The sequence below is a fragment of the Somniosus microcephalus genome, chromosome 33 (genome assembly GCF_052327205.1).
Source record: "Somniosus microcephalus isolate GS21.2 chromosome 33, FLI_Smic_1.0, whole genome shotgun sequence".
Lineage (NCBI taxonomy): Eukaryota > Metazoa > Chordata > Chondrichthyes > Squaliformes > Somniosidae > Somniosus > Somniosus microcephalus.
In genome coordinates, this window is record NC_141019.1 from 19,345,865 (window position 1) to 19,364,266 (window position 18,402).

General features: G+C 50.0%; 1 protein-coding gene across 2 annotated transcripts in view; it reads left to right on the top strand.

The window, feature by feature from the left end:
* The window catches only part of LOC147096986 (activin receptor type-1B-like), an 81,339-nt gene that overhangs the window by 27,717 nt on the left and 35,220 nt on the right, over positions 1-18,402 (top strand). The window contains exon 2 of one of the 2 annotated variants that reach the window (XM_085972695.1): positions 17,530-17,760. The exons of the other annotated variant lie outside the window; for it this stretch is intronic. Coding sequence (XP_085828821.1) covers positions 17,530-17,760 — 231 coding nt within the window. The remainder of the gene's footprint in view (positions 1-17,529; positions 17,761-18,402) is intronic. 2 annotated transcript variants of the gene reach the window in all.

Sequence of the window (18,402 nt, forward strand, 5' to 3'; positions counted from 1 at the left end):
CAGGCCCGACTCTCTTTCTTCGCCCCCACCAACCTCCCTGCCCAACCAACCTTCTGAGAGGTGACTGAGGTCCTGCTCTCCTCTTGGCTAATAGCTGGGATTGCTGCCTTCGTACACTGTAGGTAGGAACAACCTCCAACCCCATCCCAAGACATACACCACCAATTTTGTGCCTTCAATATTTGGATTTGTTGCCCTTCGGGCTTTCTCTGCTTGTTTTTTTTTTATATGCCTCTCCATTACAAGCGAAGGAATGTTGTGTATACCCACAGCCTGGGCTTGTGTCGCTACTTGTTTTCACACGTCTAGGTTGACTTGTCAGCTTATTTCCTGGGGCCGTGTCGATTTTTTCGCTGGGTTTTCTAGGTCGGTGTGTAGAAGTTTAACCCCGTGCTCCCATTCCAAGTGCGCGTATCTTCAGTTGCCGATACAACCAGGTCTCGCTGCTCTTGATTTTTAGGGCTTAGCCAGCGGTACAGATTTAAAGTAATTGGTGGAAGGTTTAGAGGGGATTTGAGGGGAAATTTGTTCACCCAGAGGGTTGTGGGGGTCTGGAACTCACTGCCTGAAAGGGTGGTAGAGGCAGGAACCCTAACCACATTTAAAAAGTACTTGGATGTGCACTTGGGATGCTCTAACCTGCAGGACTACGGACCAAGAGCTGGGAAGTGGGATTAGGCTGGAGAGCTCTTTGTTGGCCGGTGCGGACATGATGGGCCGAAATGGCCTCCTTCCGTGCTGTAACTTTCGATAATTCTATGAGGCAACAATCCGCCCTTCGCGAGCCTCCAGGCCCCCACAATTCAAACAGATTAAAGAGACAGGGGCGCAAGTAAAACGTGAGGGGGTTGTAAGTGGACATGGGTGGCATCGCCCCTTGCACGTCCCACCCGATATTCAGTCCCGTTGACTTCAACCGAACTGATTATCAGGCGGCAAATGCGATCCCACCTGTTTTGCGCCCTGCACATGTCCCGATTTGTGGGTCAGCCGTGGCTCACTGGGCAGCACCCTCCCCTCTGAGTCAGAACGTTGTGGATTCAAGTCCCATTCCAGAGACTTGAGCACAAAAATCTAGGCTGACGCTCCAGTGCAGTGCTGAGGGGGCTAGAGTATAAAAGCAGGGAAGTCCTGCTACAACTGTACAGGGCGTTGGTGCGACCACACCTTGAGCACTGTGTACAGTTTTGGTCGCCTTATTTAAGGAAGGATATACTTGCATTGGAGGCAGTTCAGAGACGATTCACTCGGTTAATTCCAGAGATGAAGGGGTTGTCTTATGAGGAAAGGTTGAGCAGGTTGGGCCTATACTCATTGGAATTTAGAAGAATGAGAGGTGATCTTATTGAAACACAAGATACTGAGGGGCCACGACAGGGTAGATGCAGAGAGGATGTTTCCCCTCGTGGGGAAATCTAGAACTCGGGGGTACAGTTTCAGAATAAAGGGGGCACCCTTTTAAAACTGAGATGAGGAGGAATTTCTTCTCTGGGGGTCGTAAATCTGTGGCATTCTCTGCCCCAGAGAGCCGTGGAGGCTGGGTCATTAAATACATTTAAGGAGGAGATAGACAGATTTTTACAAGATAAGGGAGTGAAGGATTGTGGGGAGCGGGCAGGGAAGTGGGTTTGAGCCCAAGATCAGCCATGATCTTACTGAATGGCGGAGCAGGCTCGAGGGGCCAAGTGGCCTATTCCTGCTCCGATTTCTTATGAAGGAGTGCTGCACTGTCGGAGGTGCCATCTTTCGGTTTGGAGATGTTAAACCGTCTGCGCTCTCCGGTGGACGTAAAAGATCCCATCGCACAATATCAAGGCGAGCAGGGGATTTATTCCCGGTGTCCCGGCCAATAGCCCTCCATCAACATCACTAAAACAGATGATCTGGTCTTCAGTACATTGCTGTTTGTGGGAGCTTGCTGTGCGCAAATTGGCTGCTGTGTTTCCTACATTACAACATTGACTACTTAAAGTACTTCATTGGCTGTAAAGCGCTTTGGGACGACCTGAGGTGGTGAAAGGCGCTATAGAAATGCAATCTTTCTTTCAATTTCACCCCCCTCAAAATGGGGCTCTGGGCTCGGGGGATCTGCATGTAGCCCCAGAGTAGCAGGATGGGTTGACGCTACTTAGTCTAGCTGAGTGAGGGAGAGCCGCACTCCTCTAATGCAAAAAGCCCCCCTTTTTAAAAAAAAAAAACCAAAAACTGGCTGGCTTTTTTTTCCGTCGCATCCAGATGTGGGCAGCTTCTGGCGCAGTGAGTCCCGAGCTTGATGAGTATGGTGTCGGCTCCCTGCGCCTGAAGCCCACGTGCTGACGCTTTAATCGCTAAGCTGTCAACTGTCGGGAAATGAAATGCGTATGCTTTCTTTTTTGAACTTCAAATAAAAGGACTCACATTACCGAGCCGTTTCCTTTTCTCTTTTTCGTGATGGCGTGCAGTCGCTGTCGCGTAGCGAATTTGCGCACACCAAATCCCACACGCAGCCAATGAGACCAGCAGCCCGTTGATCTGTTTTGGCGGTGTCGATGGGGAGGTGGGGTGGTGGTGATTGTTGGCCAGGACACCGGGGAGAATTCCCTTCCAAGTCGTGGCACAGGATCTTTTTAATGTCCCGGCTGGGAAGGCCATTCAGCCCCTCGAGCCTGTTGCGCCAGGCAATTCGATCCTGGCTGATCTGCACCTCAACTCCATTTACCTGCCTTAGTTCCGTATCCCCTGATAGAGAGAGTGAGTTTCAGAGTCAGTCTCTGTGAGAGACTGCGTCTCAGAGTCTGTGTGTGAGAGAGTGAGTCTGTGTGTGTGAGAGTGAGTCTGAGTCCGTGTGAGAGAGTGAGTCTGAGTCTGTGTGTGAGAGTGAGTCTGAGTCCGTGTGAGAGAGTGAGTCTGAGTCTGTGTGTGAGAGTGAGTCTGAGTCTGTGTGTGAGAGTGAGTCTCAGTCTGTGTGTGAGAGAGTGAGTCTCAGTCTGTGTCCGTGTGAGAGAGTGAGTCTGAGTCTGTGTGTGAGAGTGAGTCTCAGTCTGTGTGAGAGAGTGAGTCTCAGTCTGTGTCCGTGTGAGAGAGTGAGTCTGAGTCTGTGTGAGAGAGAGTGAGTCTCAGTCTGTGTGAGAGAGAGAGTGAGTCTCAGTCTGTGTGTGAGAGAGAGTCTCAGTCTGTGTGAGAGAGTGAGTCTCAGTCTGTGTGTGAGAGAGAGTCTCAGTCTGTGTGTGAGAGAGTGAGTCTCAGTCTGTGTGTGAGAGAGAGTCTCAGTCTGTGTGTGAGAGAGTGAGTCTCAGTCTGTGTGTGAGAGAGTGAGTCTCAGTCTGTGTGAGAGAGAGAGAGTCTCAGTCTGTGTGAGAGAGTGAGTCTCAGTCTGTGTGTGAGAGAGTGAGTCTCAGTCTGTGTGAGAGAGTGAGTCTCAGTCTGTGTGTGAGAGTGAGTCTCAGTCTGTGTGAGAGAGTGAGTCTCAGTCTGTGTGTGAGAGAGTGAGTCTCAGTCTGTGTGTGAGAGAGTGAGTCTCAGTCTGTGTGTGAGAGAGTGAGTCTCAGTCTGTGTGTGAGAGAGTGAGTCTCAGTCTGTGTGTGAGAGAGTGAGTCTCAGTCTGTGTGTGAGAGAGTGAGTCTCAGTCTGTGTGTGAGAGTGAGTCTCAGTCTGTGTGTGAGAGAGTGAGTCTCAGTCTGTGTGAGAGAGTGAGTCTCAGTCTGTGTGTGTGAGAGAGAGTCTCAGTCTGTGTGAGAGAGTGAGTCTCAGTCTGTGTGTGAGAGAGTGAGTCTCAGTCTGTGTGAGAGAGAGTGAGTCTCAGTCTGTGTGTGAGAGAGTGAGTCTCAGTCTGTGTGAGAGAGTGAGTCTCAGTCTGTGTGTGTGAGAGAGAGTCTCAGTCTGTGAGAGAGAGTGAGTCTCAGTCTGTGTGAGAGAGAGTGAGTCTCAGTCTGTGTGAGAGAGAGTGAGTCTCAGTCTGTGTGAGAGAGAATGAGTCTCAGTCTGTGTGTGAGAGAGAGAGTGAGTCTCAGTGTGTGTGTGAGAGAATGAGTCTCAGTGTGTGTGTGAGAACAGATATGTAGGCAAATCTCAGAGAAATGTGCAAATAATAGGGTAATAATAATGGGGGATTTCAACTTCCCCAATATTAACTGGGATAGTCAGAGTGTGAAAGGCTCAGAGGGTGTAGAATTCTTAAAGTGCATCCAGGAGAGCTTTTTGAGCCAGCATGTAGAAAGTCCTACAAGAGAGGGGGCGGTGCTGGACCTAATTCTAGGGAATGTGGCCGGCCAAGTGGAAAAAGTGCTAGTAGGTGAGCACTTTGGTGATAGTGACCATAATATGGTAAGATTTAAGGTGGCCATGGAAAAGGACAGGGATGGGCCGGAAATAAAGGTTCTAAATTGGGGGAAGGCCGATTTTAATAGGATAAGGCAGGATCTGGCCAAAATGGACTGGGATCAGCTACTTGTAGGAAAATCCGCATTGGAGCAATGGGAGGCTTTCAGAAGGGAGATTGAGATCATACAATGGCAACATGTTCCCGTAAAGGTCAAGGGTGGTTCCAAAAACCACAGGGAACCTTGGATGTCAGGGGATATACGAGAATGGATTAGGAAAAAAAGGAGGGCTTTTGGTAGATACAAAAGGCTAAAGACGGAGGAAGCCCTAGAGGAGTACAAAAAGTGCAGGGGGATACTTAAAAAAGAAATTAGGAGATCAAGGAGGGGCCAAAATAACACTGGCAAGCAAAATAAAGGAAAATCCGAAGATGTTTTATAAGTATATTAAGGGTAAGAGGATAACTAGGGAAAAAATAGGGCCCATTAGGGACAAAAGTGGCAATCTGTGTGTGGAGCCGGAAGATGTAGGAGGGGTTCTAAATGAATTTTTTGCATCTGTTTTCACTATGGAGAAGGACGATGTAGACATAGAAATAGGGCGGGGGGACTGTGATATGCTCGAACATATTAACATCGAGCGGGAGGAGGTATTGGCGGTTTTAGCTGGCCTAAAAATGGATAAATCCCCAGGCCCGGATGAAATGTATCCCAGGCTGCTGTGTGAGGCAAAGGAGGAGATTGCGGGGGCTCTAACACATATATTCAGGACCTCTCTGGCCACAGGGGATGTGCCAGAGGACTGGAGAACCGCTAATGTAGTACCATTATTCAAGAAGGGTAGTAGGGAAAAACCGGGGAACTACAGGCCAGTGAGCCTAACATCAGTGGTAGGAAAATTATTGGAAAAAATCCTGAGGGACAAAATTTGTCTCCACTTGGAGAGGCAAGGATTAATCAGGGATAGTCAACATGGCTTTGTCAAGGGAAGATCATGTCTGACTAATTTGATTGAATTTTTTGAGGGGGTGACTAGGTGTGTGGATGAGGGTAACGCAGTGGATGTGGTATACATGGATTTCAGTAAGGCCTTCGATAAAGTCCCGCACAGGAGACTGGTCAAGAAGGTAAGAGCCCATGGAATCCAGGGTGCCTTGGCACATTGGATACAAAACTGGCTTAGTGGCAGAAGGCAGAGGGTGATGGTCGAAGGTTGTTTTTGTGACTGGAAGCCTGTGGCCAGTGGGGTACCACAGGGATCGGTGCTGGGTCCCTTGCTGTTTGTGGTCTACATTAATGACTTGGATATGAATGTAAAGGGTATGATCAGTAAGTTCGCGGATGATACAAAAATTGGTAGGGTGGTAAATAGCGAGGAGGGTAGCCTCAGTCTGCAGGACGATATAGATGGGTTGGTCAGATGGGCGGAACAGTGGCAAATGGAATTTAACCCGGAAAAGTGCGAGGTGATGCACTTTGGGGGGACTAACAAGGCAAAGGAATACACAATGAATGGAAAGACCCTAGGCAAGACGGAGGGTCAGAGGGATCTGGGTGTGCAAGTACACAGATCCCTGAAGGCGGCGGAACAGGTGGATAAGGTGGTAAAAAAGGCATATGGGATACTTGCCTTCATTAGCCGAGGCATTGAATATAAGAGCAAGGAGGTTATGATGGAGCTGTATAAAACACTGGTTAGGCCACAGCTGGAATATTGTGTGCAGTTCTGGTCGCCACACTACAGGAAGGATGTGATCGCGTTAGAGAGGGTGCAGAGGAGGTTCACCAGGATGTTACCAGGGCTGGAGCGCTTCAGCTATGAAGAGAGACTGGGCAGGTTGGGTTTGTTTTCCTTGGAGCTGAGGAGGCTGAGGGGGGACATGATTGAGGTGTACAAAATTATGAGGGGCATAGATAGGATGGATGCTGAGGAGCTTTTTCCCTTAGTAGAGGGGTCAATAACTAGGGGGCATAGATTCAAGGTAAAGGGCGGGAGGTTTAGAGGGGATTTGAGAAAGAACTTTTTCACCCAGAGGGTGGTTGGAGTCTGGAACTCACTGCCTGAAAGGGTTGTGGAGGCAGAAACCCTCACAACATTAAAGAAGCATTTGGATGTGCACTTGAAATGCCATAGCATACAAGGCTACGGGCCAAATGCTGGAATATGGGATTAGATTAGACAGGGCTTGATGGCCGGCGCGGACACGATGGGCCGAAGGGCCTCTATCCGTGCTGTATTACTCTATGACTCTATGAGAGTGAGTCTCAGTCTGTGTGTGAGAGAGAGAGTGAGTCTCAGTCTGTGTGAGAGAGAATGAGTCTCAGTGTGTGTGTGAGAGAGTGAGTCTCAGTCTGTGTGTGAGAGTGAGTCTCAGTCTGTGTGTGTGAGAGAGAGAGTGAGTCTCAGTCTGTGTGTGAGAGAGTGAGTCTCAGTCTGTGTGTGAGAGAGTGAGTCTCAGTCTGTGTGTGAGAGAGAGTGAGTCTCAGTCTGTGTGAGAGAGAGTGAGTCAGTCTGTGTGTGAGAGAGTGAGTCAGTCTGTGTGTGAGAGAGTGAGTCTCAGTCTGTGTGAGAGAGTGAGTCTCAGTGTGTGTGTGAGAGTGAGTGAGTCTCAGTCTGTGAGAGCGAATGAGTCTCTGTGTGTGAGAGAGAGTGAGTCTCAGTCCGTGTGAGAGAGTGAGTCTCAGTCTGTGTGTGAGAGAGTGAGTCTCAGTCTGTGTGTGAGAGTGAGTCTCAGTCTGTGTGTGAGAGTGAGTCTCAGTCTGTGTGTGAGAGTGAGTCTCAGTCTGTGTGTGAGAGTGAGTCTCAGTCTGTGTGTGAGAGTGAGTCTCAGTCTGTGTGTGAGAGTGAGTCTCAGTCTGTGTGTGAGAGTGAGTCTCAGTCTGTGTGTGAGAGTGAGTCTCAGTCTGTGTGTGAGAGAGTGAGTCTCAGTCTGTGTGTGTGAGAGTGAGTCTCAGTCTGTGTGTGAGAGTGAGTCTCAGTCTGTGTGTGAGAGAGTGAGTCTCAGTGTGTGTGTGAGAGAGTGAGTCTCAGTCTGTGTGTGAGAGTGAGTCTCAGTCTGTGTGAGAGAGTGAGTCTCAGTCTGTGTGTGAGAGTGAGTCTCAGTCTGTGTGAGAGAGTGAGTCTCAGTCTGTGTGAGAGAGTGAGTCTCAGTCTGTGTGTGAGAGAGTGAGTCTCAGTCTGTGTGTGAGAGAGTGAGTCTCAGTCTGTGTGTGAGAGAGTGAGTCTCAGTCTGTGTGTGAGAGAGTGAGTCTCAGTCTGTGTGTGAGAGTGAGTCTCAGTCTGTGTGTGAGAGAGTGAGTCTCAGTCTGTGTGAGAGAGTGAGTCTCAGTCTGTGTGTGTGAGAGAGAGTCTCAGTCTGTGTGAGAGAGTGAGTCTCAGTCTGTGTGTGAGAGAGTGAGTCTCAGTCTGTGTGAGAGAGAGTGAGTCTCAGTCTGTGTGTGAGAGAGTGAGTCTCAGTCTGTGTGAGAGAGTGAGTCTCAGTCTGTGTGTGTGAGAGAGAGTCTCAGTCTGTGAGAGAGAGTGAGTCTCAGTCTGTGTGAGAGAGAGTGAGTCTCAGTCTGTGTGAGAGAGAGTGAGTCTCAGTCTGTGTGAGAGAGAATGAGTCTCAGTCTGTGTGTGAGAGAGAGAGTGAGTCTCAGTGTGTGTGTGAGAGAATGAGTCTCAGTGTGTGTGTGAGAACAGATATGTAGGCAAATCTCAGAGAAATGTGCAAATAATAGGGTAATAATAATGGGGATTTCAACTTCCCCAATATTAACTGGGATAGTCAGAGTGTGAAAGGCTCAGAGGGTGTAGAATTCTTAAAGTGCATCCAGGAGAGCTTTTTGAGCCAGCATGTAGAAAGTCCTACAAGAGAGGGGGCGGTGCTGGACCTAATTCTAGGGAATGTGGCCGGCCAAGTGGAAAAAGTGCTAGTAGGTGAGCACTTTGGTGATAGTGACCATAATATGGTAAGATTTAAGGTGGCCATGGAAAAGGACAGGGATGGGCCGGAAATAAAGGTTCTAAATTGGGGGAAGGCCGATTTTAATAGGATAAGGCAGGATCTGGCCAAAATGGACTGGGATCAGCTACTTGTAGGAAAATCCGCATCGGAGCAATGGGAGGCTTTCAGAAGGGAGATTGAGATCATACAATGGCAACATGTTCCCGTAAAGGTCAAGGGTGGTTCCAAAAACCACAGGGAACCTTGGATGTCAGGGGATATACGAGAATGGATTAGGAAAAAAAGGAGGGCTTTTGGTAGATACAAAAGGCTAAAGACGGAGGAAGCCCTAGAGGAGTACAAAAAGTGCAGGGGGATACTTAAAAAAGAAATTAGGAGATCAAGGAGGGGCCAAAATAACACTGGCAAGCAAAATAAAGGAAAATCCGAAGATGTTTTATAAGTATATTAAGGGTAAGAGGATAACTAGGGAAAAAATAGGGCCCATTAGGGACAAAAGTGGCAATCTGTGTGTGGAGCCGGAAGATGTAGGAGGGGTTCTAAATGAATTTTTTGCATCTGTTTTCACTATGGAGAAGGACGATGTAGACATAGAAATAGGGCGGGGGGACTGTGATATGCTCGAACATATTAACATCGAGCGGGAGGAGGTATTGGCGGTTTTAGCTGGCCTAAAAATGGATAAATCCCCAGGCCCGGATGAAATGTATCCCAGGCTGCTGTGTGAGGCAAAGGAGGAGATTGCGGGGGCTCTAACACATATATTCAGGACCTCTCTGGCCACAGGGGATGTGCCAGAGGACTGGAGAACCGCTAATGTAGTACCATTATTCAAGAAGGGTAGTAGGGAAAAACCGGGGAACTACAGGCCAGTGAGCCTAACATCAGTGGTAGGAAAATTATTGGAAAAAATCCTGAGGGACAAAATTTGTCTCCACTTGGAGAGGCAAGGATTAATCAGGGATAGTCAACATGGCTTTGTCAAGGGAAGATCATGTCTGACTAATTTGATTGAATTTTTTGAGGGGGTGACTAGGTGTGTGGATGAGGGTAACGCAGTGGATGTGGTATACATGGATTTCAGTAAGGCCTTCGATAAAGTCCCGCACAGGAGACTGGTCAAGAAGGTAAGAGCCCATGGAATCCAGGGTGCCTTGGCACATTGGATACAAAACTGGCTTAGTGGCAGAAGGCAGAGGGTGATGGTCGAAGGTTGTTTTTGTGACTGGAAGCCTGTGGCCAGTGGGGTACCACAGGGATCGGTGCTGGGTCCCTTGCTGTTTGTGGTCTACATTAATGACTTGGATATGAATGTAAAGGGTATGATCAGTAAGTTCGCGGATGATACAAAAATTGGTAGGGTGGTAAATAGCGAGGAGGGTAGCCTCAGTCTGCAGGACGATATAGATGGGTTGGTCAGATGGGCGGAACAGTGGCAAATGGAATTTAACCCGGAAAAGTGCGAGGTGATGCACTTTGGGGGGACTAACAAGGCAAAGGAATACACAATGAATGGAAAGACCCTAGGCAAGACGGAGGGTCAGAGGGATCTGGGTGTGCAAGTACACAGATCCCTGAAGGCGGCGGAACAGGTGGATAAGGTGGTAAAAAAGGCATATGGGATACTTGCCTTCATTAGCCGAGGCATTGAATATAAGAGCAAGGAGGTTATGATGGAGCTGTATAAAACACTGGTTAGGCCACAGCTGGAATATTGTGTGCAGTTCTGGTCGCCACACTACAGGAAGGATGTGATCGCGTTAGAGAGGGTGCAGAGGAGGTTCACCAGGATGTTACCAGGGCTGGAGCGCTTCAGCTATGAAGAGAGACTGGGCAGGTTGGGTTTGTTTTCCTTGGAGCTGAGGAGGCTGAGGGGGGACATGATTGAGGTGTACAAAATTATGAGGGGCATAGATAGGATGGATGCTGAGGAGCTTTTTCCCTTAGTAGAGGGGTCAATAACTAGGGGGCATAGATTCAAGGTAAAGGGCGGGAGGTTTAGAGGGGATTTGAGAAAGAACTTTTTCACCCAGAGGGTGGTTGGAGTCTGGAACTCACTGCCTGAAAGGGTTGTGGAGGCAGAAACCCTCACAACATTAAAGAAGCATTTGGATGTGCACTTGAAATGCCATAGCATACAAGGCTACGGGCCAAATGCTGGAATATGGGATTAGATTAGACAGGGCTTGATGGCCGGCGCGGACACGATGGGCCGAAGGGCCTCTATCCGTGCTGTATTACTCTATGACTCTATGAGAGTGAGTCTCAGTCTGTGTGTGAGAGAGAGAGTGAGTCTCAGTCTGTGTGAGAGAGAATGAGTCTCAGTGTGTGTGTGAGAGAGTGAGTCTCAGTCTGTGTGTGAGAGTGAGTCTCAGTCTGTGTGTGTGAGAGAGAGAGTGAGTCTCAGTCTGTGTGTGAGAGAGTGAGTCTCAGTCTGTGTGTGAGAGAGTGAGTCTCAGTCTGTGTGTGAGAGAGAGTGAGTCTCAGTCTGTGTGAGAGAGAGTGAGTCAGTCTGTGTGTGAGAGAGTGAGTCAGTCTGTGTGTGAGAGAGTGAGTCTCAGTCTGTGTGAGAGAGTGAGTCTCAGTGTGTGTGTGAGAGTGAGTGAGTCTCAGTCTGTGAGAGCGAATGAGTCTCTGTGTGTGAGAGAGAGTGAGTCTCAGTCCGTGTGAGAGAGTGAGTCTCAGTCTGTGTGTGAGAGAGTGAGTCTCAGTCTGTGTGTGAGAGTGAGTCTCAGTCTGTGTGTGAGAGTGAGTCTCAGTCTGTGTGTGAGAGTGAGTCTCAGTCTGTGTGTGAGAGTGAGTCTCAGTCTGTGTGTGAGAGTGAGTCTCAGTCTGTGTGTGAGAGTGAGTCTCAGTCTGTGTGTGAGAGTGAGTCTCAGTCTGTGTGTGAGAGTGAGTCTCAGTCTGTGTGTGAGAGTGAGTCTCAGTCTGTGTGTGAGAGAGTGAGTCTCAGTCTGTGTGTGTGAGAGTGAGTCTCAGTCTGTGTGTGAGAGTGAGTCTCAGTCTGTGTGTGAGAGAGTGAGTCTCAGTGTGTGTGTGTGAGAGTGAGTCTCAGTCTGTGTGTGAGAGAGTGAGTCTGAGTCTCAGTCTGTGTGAGAGAGTGAGTCTCAGTCTGTGTGAGAGAGTGAGTCTCAGTCTGTGTGAGAGAGTGAGTCTCAGTCTGTGTGTGAGAGAGTGAGTCTGAGTCTGTGTGTGTGAGAGAGTGAGTCTGAGTGTGTGTGTGAGAGAGTGAGTCTCAGTCTGTGTGTGAGAGAGAGTGAGTCTCAGTCTGTGTGTGAGAGAGTGAGTCTCAGTCTGTGTGTGAGAGAGAGTCTCAGTCTGTGTGTGAGAGAGTGAGTCTCAGTCTGTGTGTGAGAGAGCGAGTCTCAGTCTGTGTGTGAGAGAGCGAGTCTCAGTCTGTGTGTGAGAGAGTGAGTCTCAGTCTGTGTGTGAGAGAGTGAGTCTCAGTCTGTGTGTGTGAGAGAGTGAGTCTGAGTCTGTGTGTGTGAGAGAGTGAGTCTCAGTCTGTGTGTGAGAGAGTGAGTCTCAGTCTGTGTGAGAGAGTGAGTCTCAGTCTGTGTGAGAGAGAGTGAGTCTCAGTCTGTGTGTGAGAGAGTGAGTCTCAGTCTGTGTGAGAGAGAGTGAGTCTCAGTGTGTGTGAGAGAGAGTGAGTCTCAGTCTGTGTGTGAGAGTGAGTCTCAGTCTGTGTGTGAGAGCGAGTCTCAGTCTGTGTGTGAGAGAGTGAGTCTCAGTCTGTGTGTGAGAGAGTGAGTCTCAGTCTGTGTGTGAGAGAGTGAGTCTCAGTCTGTGTGTGAGAGAGTGAGTCTCAGTCTGTGTGTGTGAGAGAGTGAGTCTCAGTCTGTGTGTGAGAGAGTGAGTCTCAGTCTGTGTGTGAGAGAGCGAGTCTCAGTCTGTGTGTGAGAGAGCGAGTCTCAGTCTGTGTGTGAGAGTGAGTCTCAGTCTGTGTGTGAGAGAGCGAGTCTCAGTCTGTGTGTGAGAGAGTGAGTCTCAGTCTGTGTGTGAGAGAGTGAGTCTCAGTCTGTGTGTGAGAGAGTGAGTCTGTGTGTGAGAGAGTGAGTCTGTGTGTGAGAGAGTGAGTCTCAGTCTGTGTGTGAGAGAGTGAGTCTGTGTGTGAGAGAGTGAGTCTCAGTCTGTGTGTGAGAGAGTGAGTCTGTGTGAGAGAGAGTGAGTCTGTGTGAGAGAGAGTGAGTCTCAGTCTGTGTGAGAGAGAGTGAGTCTCAGTCTGTGTGTGAGAGAGAGTCTCAGTCTGTGTGAGAGAGAGTGAGTCTCAGTCTGTGTGTGAGAGAGTGAGTCTCAGTCTGTGTGTGTGAGAGAGTGAGTCTCAGTCTGTGTGTGAGAGAGTGAGTCTCAGTCTGTGTGTGAGAGAGTGAGTCTCAGTCTGTGTGTGAGAGAGTGAGTCTCAGTCTGTGTGTGTGAGAGAGTGAGTCTCAGTCTGTGTGTGAGAGTGAGTCTCAGTCTGTGTGTGAGAGTGAGTCTCAGTCTGTGTGAGAGAGTGAGTCTCAGTCTGTGTGTGAGAGAGTGAGTCTCAGTCTGTGTGTGAGAGAGTGAGTCTCAGTCTGTGTGTGAGAGAGTGAGTCTCAGTCTGTGTGTGAGAGTGAGTCTCAGTCTGTGTGTGAGAGTGAGTCTCAGTCTGTGTGTGTGAGAGTGAGTCTGAGTCTCAGTCTGTGTGTGAGAGAGAGTCTCAGTCTGTGTGAGAGAGTGAGTCTCAGTCTGTGTGTGAGAGAGTGAGTCTCAGTCTGTGTGTGAGAGAGTGAGTCTCAGTCTGTGTGTGTGAGAGAGTGAGTCTCAGTCTGTGTGTGAGAGTGAGTCTCAGTCTGTGTGTGAGAGAGTGAGTCTCAGTCTGTGTGTGAGAGTGAGTCTCAGTCTGTGTGAGAGAGTGAGTCTCAGTCTGTGTGAGAGAGTGAGTCTCAGTCTGTGTGTGAGAGAGTGAGTCTCAGTCTGTGTGTGAGAGAGTGAGTCTCAGTCTGTGTGTGAGAGAGTGAGTCTCAGTCTGTGTGTGAGAGAGTGAGTCTCAGTCTGTGTGTGAGAGTGAGTCTCAGTCTGTGTGTGAGAGTGAGTCTCAGTCTGTGTGTGAGAGAGAGTCTCAGTCTGTGTGAGAGAGTGAGTCTCAGTCTGTGTGTGAGAGAGTGAGTCTCAGTCTGTGTGTGAGAGAGTGAGTCTCAGTCTGTGTGTGTGAGAGAGTGAGTCTCAGTCTGTGTGTGAGAGTGAGTCTCAGTCTGTGTGTGAGAGAGTGAGTCTCAGTCTGTGTGTGAGAGTGAGTCTCAGTCTGTGTGAGAGAGTGAGTCTCAGTCTGTGTGTGAGAGAGAGTCTCAGTCTGTGTGTGAGAGAGTGAGTCTCAGTCTGTGTGAGAGAGTGAGTCTCAGTCTGTGTGTGAGAGAGTGAGTCTCAGTCTGTGTGTGAGAGTGAGTCTCAGTCTGTGTGAGAGAGTGAGTCTCAGTCTGTGTGTGAGAGAGTGAGTCTCAGTCTGTGTGTGAGAGTGAGTCTCAGTCTGTGTGAGAGAGTGAGTCTCAGTCTGTGTGAGAGAGTGAGTCTCAGTCTGTGTGTGAGAGAGTGAGTCTCAGTCTGTGTGTGAGAGAGTGAGTCTCAGTCTGTGTGAGAGAGTGAGTCTCAGTCTGTGTGTGAGAGAGTGAGTCTCAGTCTGTGTGTGAGAGAGAGTCTCAGTCTGTGTGAGAGAGAGTGAGTCTCAGTCTGTGTGTGAGAGAGTGAGTCTCAGTCTGTGTGTGAGAGTGAGTCTCAGTCTGTGTGTGAGAGAGTGAGTCTCAGTCTGTGTGAGAGAGTGAGTCTCAGTCTGTGTGTGTGTGAGAGAGTGAGTCTCAGTCTGTGTGTGAGAGAGTGAGTCTCAGTCTGTGTGTGAGAGTGAGTCTCAGTCTGTGTGAGAGAGTGAGTCTCAGTCTGTGTGTGAGAGTGAGTCTCAGTCTGTGTGAGAGAGTGAGTCTCAGTCTGTGTGTGAGAGAGTGAGTCTCAGTCTGTGTGTGAGAGAGTGAGTCTCAGTCTGTGTGAGAGAGTGAGTCTCAGTCTGTGTGTGAGAGAGTGAGTCTCAGTCTGTGTGTGAGAGAGTGAGTCTCAGTCTGTGTGTGAGAGTGAGTCTCAGTCTGTGAGAGAGAGTGAGTCTCAGTCTGTGTGTGAGAGAGTGAGTCTCAGTCTGTGTGTGAGAGTGAGTCTCAGTCTGTGTGAGAGAGTGAGTCTCAGTCTGTGTGTGAGAGAGTGAGTCTGGGTGTGAGAGAGTGAGTCTCAGTCTGTGTGTGAGAGTGAGTCTCAGTCTGTGTGTGAGAGTGAGTCTCAGTCTGTGAGAGAGAGTGAGTCTCAGTCTGTGTGTGAGAGAGTGAGTCTCAGTCTGTGTGTGAGAGTGAGTCTCAGTCTGTGTGAGAGAGTGAGTCTCAGTCTGTGTGTGTGAGAGTGAGTCTGGGTGTGAGAGAGTGAGTCTCAGTCTGGGTGTGAGAGAGTGAGTCCCAGTATTGAAAGCTCCAATTGATCCACAGGCCTAGAAATTCATTAAGGCGCTGCCAGCTTTGCGCCCAGTTAACGCCTAAAGGGTGATTTTGCGCCAAAAATGAGTTTGCGCAGATATTCAGCGCAGCGGTATTGGCGCCGGTCGCCGTTAGTGCTGCGCCGGCACCGATGACGTCATCGGTGTGCGCAGTGCCCCGGTTCCGCCCCGAAACCGCGCCGATCCCCATATTTAGTTGCGGCCGCCTCCTCCGAAGCGGCCGCAAACAGCGACCAGAGAACGGGGCCGTCCTGCTGCCTTAGTGGGGCGCTTTAAAGGGGAAGGTGCGGCCGGCCGCTTTTGCGGCGGCCGCCTGCCCGCACCTCCTCCACCCGCCCCCCCCCCCCCCCCACCCCGCGGCATTGCCGGCTGCTTTCCGCGAGCCCGGCACTTCTCCGTGGTGCCGGGCTCATTTGCCGGCACTATCCAGCGGCGACCTCCCCGTTGCAGGCAGCTCCCCCTTAAGAGAAAGAGGAGGCCTGCAGTACCGCAGCCTGCCGCTGCGCAGCGCCTGGCGCAGCGGCGCCAAGAGCGCTGATATTCAGTGTCAGCGCACCAAGCGGAGGCGGGCACACCCTGGTATAGCGCCCGCTTCCGAATTGGGGCGCTAACAATGAATATCTGACGATCGCTATAGGCTTCCCGCCCAGCGCTAACTTTTGGGCGCTAGGCAGCTGGCGAGGCCATAGTGAATTTCTAGGCCACAGTCTTTTGGGGGAGAGAATCCTAACTTCCACTACCCTTTGTGTGAAGAAGTGCTTCCTGTTTCCACTCTTGAATGACCTGGCTCGAATTTTCAGCTTGGGTCCCCTTGTTCTGGATTCCACCCCTGCCTTTTAGGCAATGTACTGCCAGAGCCCCCTCCACCCGGCCTCCCCAAGACACTGGCTCGTGCGCTGGGGTATGGTTCTGTGGGCCCCAGCCACCCTCTGATGCCCGTGCTGTCACTCGGCAGTATTAAATGCAGTGGTACCATTACATGCGGGAGAAAAGGAACTCCCAAAAAAAGCGAGAGTAACTGAGCCAAACCAACTGAGCCCTTTTATGGGGAGGTGTATGTTATCGTTTAGATTTGTTGTTCCTCCAAGTCTCCCACCTACCTGGTACGGCCTAGTGGTCCTTTCTATGAGCCTGGAGAGTCGGTGTCAGCAGGCTATTTAACCATGAGTGAAGTGTGTGGTGGGGTAGGATTTTTAAGCAAGTGCTGGGGCAGGGAAAGTGGAGGAGGCGAGGAAAGAACAAAAGGGAAGGCCTGTGATCGGGTGCAAGGCAGGAGAGAGTAAATGACAAAAGGGCTGATGGTGCGAGGCGAAAGGAGATGAAACATAGAAATATAGAAAAACAGGAGCAGGAGTCGGCCATTCGGCCCTTCGAGCCTGCTCCGCCATTCAATGAGATCATGGCTGATCCTCTGTGTCTAGAAATCTATCTATCTCCTTCTTAAATATATTCAGTACAGATGGTAATGGGACAAGTTAAGCAACAAAAGATGGGTCTAGAGGAGTGTGTAAATGGCGACAGCAGAACCATTACCAGCACCTGCTGTCCAAAAAATTGGGGGCGGAGGTTATGGCCTGATGGTTTCTTCGGATGGCAGATGTTGCTGCTGGTTCTGATATTCCCATTTACACCTCCTCCTAGACCCATGCTTCTTTATAGACGTTACATAGAGTCCTAACGGCACAGAAGGAGGCCATTCGGCCCATCGAGTCCGTGCCGGCTCTCTGTAGAGCAATCCAGTCAGTCCCATTCCCCCGCTCTATCCCCGTAGCCCTGCAAGTTTATTTCCCTCAAGTGCCTATCCAGTCTCCCCTTGAAAACATTGAGTGTCTCCTCTTCCTCCGCTTCCGTCGGCAGCGAGTTCCAGGTCCTCACCACTCGCTGTGTAAAAAAGTTTTTCCTCACATCCCCCCGTATCTCTTGCCCAAATCTTAAATCTGTGTCCCCTGGTCCTTGTACCATCAACTAGTGGAAACAACCTTTCCCCGTCTAGCCTATCCAAACCCGTCATAATCTTGTACACCTCTATCAAATCACCCCGCAACCTCCTTTGCTCTAATGAAAACAAATCCAGCTTCTAAAACAAAAAAAATCTCTAACTTCTTCCAGCTCTGACCAAAGTTCACCGACCTGAAACGTTAACTCTGTTTCTCGCCCCACGGATGCTGCCTGACCCGCTGAGCATTTCCAGCGTTTTAAGTTTTTCGTTTCTAATTATCAGAAGGCCCTGACTGAGTTCTGCTACCTCGGCAGGGGCAGTGGAGCGAATCTATGAATGCTCGCCGGTGTTCAGGTTCGGGTTGCTTGACACTGTGGTGGGCTCTGGTCCCAGGCCTTGCATGCCAATCTCCCGTGTTTCAGCGCTAAAGCGGAGCCCGCCTCGTGCGTGCGGGCTGCCTCCCGCGTTGCAGATCCCGCAAGCTCAGTGCACGCACGCCTCGGGGCCTATGCCATTTGGATGAATGCGAACGGCCGGAGTATTGACCTCCCTGGGGAGTTCCATCTGCAGCCCTGTTTCCTGGGCCGGTACAGAGAGCTCCCAGAACTGGTCAGACACCCAGGAAACATTTGTGCTTTTGCTACGATCAGCTGTAAGAGGAACCGTTAAGTTTATCTAAAATAGTGTCTCGGGTCAGCGTTCTACAGCATTGCTGCAGCATAAAGGCGCCAAATTGTGTTTGCTGTTGAGCCAAAATTGCATCTCTGCCCTAAATGGACTTTGAAGTCAGTTGGTTGGGATTGGAGTCAATTGATTTATTCAAAACGAGTCTAAAAGCTTCTTTTTTCTTCTTTCAAGCGTTGAAGTGCTTTTGTAAGGATTGTGTGAAGACAAACCAAACTTGTGAGACAGACGGGGCGTGCCTGGCCTCCCTCTCCAGAATTGGGGGCATTGAGCACGAGATCAGACTGTGTGTGCCCTCCCAAGACTTGGTTCCACCTATCTACTGCCGGAGCAACAAAGAGTATGTGACTACGATCTGCTGTTACAAGGACTTCTGCAACAAGCTGGAGTTACCACCTCCAGAAGGTAGGTACCAGGGGAGCTACCAGTAATATATTGCCCCATCCGCCCCCACCCTTGTCCTCTCCCCCGCCCCCAAAAATCCAGGGTCCTCACTGCTGCCCATCCTGAGATCAGTGAACCCGGGCTCGAAACTGGTACCTTCCCAATCATCTCCTCATCCAATTGATCGCTTTGTCTTGCTAATCTCTAGCTGCTTTTTGTCTCGGGCATACGGGTGGGGGTGTTGCCAGTTCCTGATGGGCAGGGTCTTGCGCAACTGCAATAACAACGTGGCGGATTGGCTTAAATTGGCTGCTGGGAAAGGCCCTGGTTAACCGAATCTGGCCAGTTCACATTAGGGTTTCCACCATGTGCCCAAGGCCTAGCAGGCACCTCCCTTGAGGCCAAATGTAAAAGCTGTTACGGATTTAATGTGCTGCCAATGAGTCCTCTTTTTTTTCCTCCCCAGGCAAACTTTATCTTCAAGTGTGAATAGCCAAATTCGGGGATGGGGGGAGATGAGGGTGGAATATGTGGTTCAGTCGGCTAGACCTCCCCTCAGGAACCTGGTTTCCAGTCTGGACTGATGAGATGAGAAATCTCCTCTGTCTGTTGAGTTTGGGCCAATTTCACCCCAGAGCCTGAGCAAGCACCACAGTACAAAAC